The 6,647-nt window shown below is 45.4% G+C and overlaps 1 protein-coding gene across 1 annotated transcript in view; it reads right to left on the bottom strand.

Moving 5' to 3' along the window:
• The window catches only part of EYA2 (EYA transcriptional coactivator and phosphatase 2), a 246,806-nt gene continuing 240,159 nt past the window's right edge, over positions 1-6,647 (bottom strand). The window contains 1 exon segment of the mRNA XM_078149854.1: positions 1-852. Coding sequence (XP_078005980.1) covers positions 772-852 — 81 coding nt within the window. The 3' untranslated portion in view covers positions 1-771.

Below are 6,647 nucleotides of genomic sequence, written 5' to 3'. Positions count from 1 at the left end.
TCAAAATGTAAACGTGGTTTTATTCAATGCCTTTCAGTCTCACAAGGTACAGCTTCCCCTCACCTTCTTTCTCCCTCCCCTAATCCCAAAACAAGATGGCCACATAAGGCACCGTGCACTATTCACCCGCCATCAGGAGGCTTTTCAAGAACAAAAATAAGCTCCAGGTCTTCTTGATGACCCTGAACGTCCTCACTTACTAATTTACAAAATGTGATTGTCCCTCAGAATACAATTTGAAGAAGAGATCTCCTTAAGTTAGATCTGTAAGCCCCCCCCCAACCCCATCCCAATGAGAGAGTTTGAAAAACAAAACCAGCAACAAAGAAATCCGCCATCACAGGTACGAGAGCATAATACCAGAGTAATGAGATTAGTTCATAAATTAAAAAAAAATAACCTGCCTGCTCCTCCTGTCAGTGATTTCTTGTTTCCCTTCAGTGAGTTGTGCAGGAGGTCGCGGTCATTGAGTCCCCAAGAGTTCTGGGCCCACATCCTTGCCCTTCACTCCCATCTTCATCCCCAAAGTCAGACCCTCCCCAGCTGCCTCCTGGAGGGCTCTCAGTTTAACCTTGGAGATGTAGCTTTATTTCCTCAGAGGACCTTGGCTTCCCAGTAAGTGGGCCCCACTTTAGGGTGACTGCTCAGTCTCTGCTCTGTCCAAGCCCTCAAAGTCTGAAGCTGGGAGGCAGGAAGGAAAAGGAGTGGGCTGCGCAGGGGTGTGGGTGGGAACTGTCCAGCCAAGCTCAGGGCCACCTCCCTGTGGCTCTGCTATAAGTACTCCAGCTCCAGGGCATGCCTCAGGGCCTCCAGGTCTGCATGGCAGGAGATTCTCCAGAAGGGCATGTTGTGCTGCAAAAGAAGGACAAATAGTTCACCTTTCTCTGGTATAATGCACATTACAGAACAGGAGCAAATGCTGTCCTCTCCATTCTGCAGATGAGTAAACAGGGTCAAAGGGAGAAGTGACTTGTCCAATGCCACTTGGTCACAAGGCAAAAATCAGACTTGAATTTGGGCTTTCTGACTCTAATTCCAAGGTTCTTTCCACCACACCATGCTGCCTTTCACAATAGTCCATACCCTCTGCTTTAGGTCTGCAACATCCTCATTCAATGTCTGAGGGATGCTGAAGTGAGGCAGGAAGGGGGTATTCTCTTGAGCTCTTGGCAAAGGGGCTTTTGGCCCAGGCAGAACAGGTGATTCTTAATCACAGAGATGAGAGGAACAGGAGAGAGGTGTCTGCTCACTATAACACATGGAGAGTACCAAGAATAAAGAAGCCAAGTCAGCTCCCAGGGGCTAATTACAGTGTCAGAGAAATGTTGTTTGTTTTTTTTTAATAGGAAGCATATCAACTGGTATTATTTTGGGCTAGACTTGTGATTTCATTGTTACAAGGAATTCCCAGTGAAGGGAATTTTGCTGGTTGGACACCTGCTCTGCAGCTTAGCATCTTAGTTGCTAGGAGGCACCAAGAGAAGTTAAATGACTCGTCCAGGGTCATACAGCCAGTATGTGTTAGAGCAGGAGTTCTTTGCTTGGGGTCCATGGACATATTTTAACGGATCTGAAAATTGCTTAAAATTTTTTTTGATAACTTATTTCAGTAAAATTGATTTCCTTTGCAATCCTATGTAGTTTTTTTTCCCCCATGCATTTAAAAACATTCAGAGAAGGGGTCCCTAGGCTTCCCCAGACTGCTCCAGGAGTCCATCATACAAGCCCACTTGTATTAGATATAGGGATCGGACTCAGGTTCTCCCGAGCTCCGGGCTGGTTCTTTTTCCACTCCACCATGGATGCCTTGCCAACTATTATGATTATGGATAGACATGCCTACCTTCTGTGGGGCACTGTGCTTGGTGCTAGGGAAGGTGCCATAATCCCCACCCTCAGATAGGTTACTACAGAGGGGGAGGGCAGCCGGCATTGTGATGCCTTTTCCCCGGATACCCCCCTGCTAACCCTGGATCTCCTAGGGTGGTCACTGGCATCTGGGGTCGGGGGAGTACAGTTGTTCCAGCAATTGGCCAACACTCCACAGGCAAGAAGGAAACATGATCCCCTCCCATGTAGGTATCTTGCAAAGCCCTAGTCACCTCACTTGCTCACAGGGAAGTTTCTTTACCAATTTTCTATCCCTTTCACAACCTGGTGGGATCACCGCCTTGGTCTTCATGACCAAGATGACTATATGCAAACAGAGGGTTTGAACATCCATTTCCTCCTCTATATAATGTATAAGAAGTATTATGAGAAGTCTGTCCCAGCTCCATTCCTGGAGAGAGGGGAGTTGTAACTGGCTGACCTGCCCATTCCTGCCACTGTGACTCAGGCCAGCCACAAACCTGACCAGGGCCCAACCTTCACCACAGAGAAAGAAAAGCTATCTCTAGGCATTCTGCCTCTTGTCTGGTTGTCCTGAAAGGTATTTTCTCTTCTTTCTACTTCCAATCTAGGCTTCTTTCTAAGCCAAGGGGTCTTCCCCTTTTTGGTAACATGGACTTCCCTTTGGTAGAATGGGAAAGTCAGTCTGGTGACCCCTTCTCAGAATTGTATCTTAGATGCATAAAATAAAACACAATTAGTTAACCCTTTTTTTGTTTTTGTTTTTTTGGTGAGGCAATCGGGGTTAAGTGACTTGCCCTGGGTCACACAGCTAGTAAGTGTCAAATGTCTGAGGCTGGATTTGAACTCAGGTCCTCCTGACTCTAAGGCTGGAGCTCTATCCACTGTGCCACCTAGCTGCCCACATAAAATAAAATACAGAGAGGATCACAAAGGAAGCCAGTTAAAGTTCAACTGGACTGAAGTACAATCATCAAAATATTTTTAAAAATCAAGATTAAGAACCTCTGTTCTTTGCTCTCCTGGTCCTTGAAAAACACATTTCTGTCTGGTTTTCCAATGTTCTGTCAAATAATCAACTGACCTGTGGCATCACTCACGCACCTTTCCCCTAGGCTTCCCAACTGTAAACACCCTCCCTAGCCACCATACCCCCTCTCTGTCGTTTTTCCTTATTAAAGTGGAAGCAATGTGAGGGTAGGGACGTTTGCCTTTGTACTAGTGCAGTGTTCGGCACAGAACTTGATAAGTTCTTTTTCATTTCATTCATCCTTGACTCAGACATAATGGCTTCCCTGAGCCCCAGATTCTGACCCTGCAGCTCGGTTCTAACCGGTCTCTACTTCCACACAAGATGCTCCTTGACTTGGCATCTCCTATGGACTCACTTCTGTTCTCTTGTCTTTTAATTTTCTTTTCTGAAGTTGTTCTTCTCTCCATCATCCTCTACTCTACTAAAGTCTTAGGGGTGTAGAGGTGGCCCTGGGCTCTTGTTGTCGACCATTCAAGAATCAGTTAAACTAAGTGCGTATCACTTCTCCACTAATAGTGGCAGAGAAAGATTATAATTTGTGTAGGTGGGGTTCTACCTATAAGGATGAAATCACGAATCTTTTCATGATTTAAGTAATAAGTTCTTCCTACTCCCCCCCCCCAATACCCCCAAAACACATTAAAGTTGCCTTTAATCTTCGGTCAAGGTAGGCCTTGGCATCTTTTAGATCCAATGAATTTCAGAGCTGGAAGGCAATGATTACTTATATCTAGGTTGAGATCACAGAGTCAGAGGACATAGATTTAGGAGTGGAAGGCACCTTCGAGATCATCTGTGCAACTCTTTCATTTTACAGACAAGGAAACTGAGGTTTAAGTGACTTGTCCAAGGCCATATAGGTCAAACAGCTGAAATCTGAATCATGGTCTTCTGACTTCAAATCTGTGCTACTTCCCCAGAACCACACTGCTCTGATAACCTCATCAACCCTTCAGTTGAGGCCCAGCAAAGGGGAAGTGACTTGCCTAAAGTCACTCAAAATAATTTATACAGGGAATGAGTGGCACAGCTGGGATTACAGCTCAGGCCTCCTGGTTCACAGGCCAGGGGTATCCATGACCCAGGAAAGCAATTCCTTTGGAGAATAGGTCAGTCATTCATAACAACTTCTACCTATGAGGCCGCCATGTCAGTCTTTGGAGATAGCCCAGGATCCCAAATCCAAGAAAGAGCCTTGGGAATAGGCAGTGCTCCTGGACCACTGGCCCTGTTTCCAGCCTAACCCCCCAAGCCCATCCCTGAAGGGAACAATCACTGTGGAGAAGGGGTTCACCTTTCCTTACCATCACCAACCCCAACTGCTGACCAACAGCCACTACAGGGAAGTAAACCCAAGAGCCCCAAGAATGGCAGTGACCCCTAAACCCCTGATTTCTACTTCCAGCCCACTTCTTGCAACTACTACGTGGGCACAAAACTCCCATGGATGTGCAACACGACAACTGTTTTTCTGGGTACGGAAGACCCAGAAAAGAAAGTTCTTGCCACCAAAGTCCTTGGCACTGTCCAATGGCTCAACATCAGAAACTGATATCAATTTATCAATCAATAAACCTTTATTAAAGTCTACTATATGCCAGGCATTGTGGCAAGCATAGGATGTGATTTTATTAGTAGAAATGAAATTAAATAAGATGCATTATTATGACCCAAAGACCATGGGACCTCTCTTTCTGTCTTGTAGCTGAAACCTTCTAAATGTGTTATCTTTCCTCATTAGAATTTGAGTTCTTTGAGAACAGGGTCAGGCTTACTTTTTTATAGCACTTAGCATAGTGTTTTTAACTTTATTTTAAAATATTTTTTCCAATTATATGTAAAAACAAATTTTAACATTCATTTTTTGAAAGATTTTGAGTCTCCGAGTCTCTCCCTTCTTCCCCCTCTCCCCTCCCTCCCAACAAGAAGGCAAGCAATATGATCATGTAGCAGTGTTTCATACATAATAAGTGCTTAATAAATGCTTTTTCATCCATCCATCTATCCATCTGTTCATTCTCTGACTGTACCAAATGGTCTAAGCAGGCGCACTGTTTTCTATTGCTCATTGATTTACCCATTAGTTAATCTGGACAGACATTTACAGAGGGTCAGAAACGGACAGCTTGTCTCCAGAAGGACAGGCATGGGGAAGAGGATGAGTACTTCTTTGTATGTCTTTTGGGGGGAGGTACGGGGGAGAAGAGAGAAATGTAAATCATTAATGCAGTTGTATAGCCAAAAGCCTGAGGAACACGTCATAGACGACTGAGAGGAGGGGCAGACATAATCCTTGCCTTCAAGAAGTTTACAAATCTAGGTGGGCCTGTCCCTTTTAATGTCCCCAATTTCTGACACATCAGGCTTGGATCGTTATAATTCTGGGCCTAACCAGAAATATGTGAGGAACTGTAAATGTCCCAGACACGAAGACGGCCAGGGCAGCTGTGTGGAGGGACACTCCGGGTATTCCCTTCTGCTATGCGAAAAGGAGAACATCACCACCACCATCTCTGATGATATTAATGGTCATGATAATGGCAGAAAGAAGGCTAAAAGAACAGGGAGGCACCCCTAATCCTGACTAAAGACAAAGACAGGAGGGTTAGCTCACTACACAGCTTATGCCAAGCAAGCTGCTGGCCGGGCCCTAGGGACCAGTGGACAGATGGAGCCTGTGGTCATGCCAATGATTCCCACAGCCAGCCTGCTGAGTTCTGAGCCAATGAGGGGAGGGGCAAGAAAGCATTCAGGCGTCATCGCCCTCCCTGGAGACCTCCTCAAAACTTCCCTTAAGGAGGGAATTTTTTTCTCTCTCCCAAACACGCATATTTATTTATTTTTGGCTAGAGGTGGCAGGGGGGGAGAGGGAAGCAGTGGGGCTGAACAAACTCCTGGGCCTGAGAAGTGACATATTTCAGATGAGGGACTAGAGCCCATCTAGAGAAAGGCATCCACTATGGGGAGGGAGGTGGAAATGAAGGCACATTGAGATGGTGGATTAGGCGACTTCTAAAGTCCCTTCTGGCTCTAAATCTGTCATCTTCTGGGAGGGGGACTGAAGGAGCTCAATTTGAAGAGAAGAAGCCTGAGGCGAGGGATGACAGTTGTCCACAAATATCAGAAATGTTACCGAGGAATTTTCTGTTTGCTCCCAGAGATGAGAAAGAAGAAGGACTGGTGGGTGGGTGGAAGTTAACAGGGAGAAAGATTTCACATCAATATGAGGAAATTATAGCTGTCCCAAAATAGAATTTTATTGTTTTAGCTAGATTAAATGAAATTTTAAGCTCCTAAGGGCTGGGGGTGCAGCTAGGTATAGGAGTACCAGGCCTGGAGTTAGGAAGACTCATCTTCCTGAGTTCAAATCTGTCCTCAGACACTTACTAGCTCTGTGACCCTGGGCAAGTCACTTAACCCTGTCCGCCTCAGTTTCCTCATCTGTAAAATGAGCTGGAGAAGGAAATGGCAAACCACCCCAGACTCTTTGCCAAGAAAACCCCAAATGGGTCATGAAGAGTTGAACAAGACTGAACAACAACACATTTCTATAGTGTCTCTCTGTTTAGGAAATATCTCACAATAGCTTTGTGAGGTAGGTAGAGTAATGAGTCCCATTTTGCAGATGGAGAAATTAAGATTCAGACAGGTAAGGTGATTTGTTCAGCCTACACTGCTACATATGTGCTAGAGGAAAGACCTCAGACCCAGCCCTCCATGTCCATTGTTCTCACTGATACCGTTCTGTTCCTTGTGCTATGCA

This window comes from Phascolarctos cinereus, unplaced genomic scaffold (assembly GCF_003287225.1).
Source record: "Phascolarctos cinereus isolate Bilbo 61053 unplaced genomic scaffold, phaCin_HiC Scaffold_2;HRSCAF=192, whole genome shotgun sequence".
Taxonomy (NCBI): Eukaryota; Metazoa; Chordata; class Mammalia; order Diprotodontia; family Phascolarctidae; genus Phascolarctos; species Phascolarctos cinereus.
Note: the sequence above shows the minus strand (reverse complement) of the source record. Positions and strands in the feature narration are given on the sequence as shown.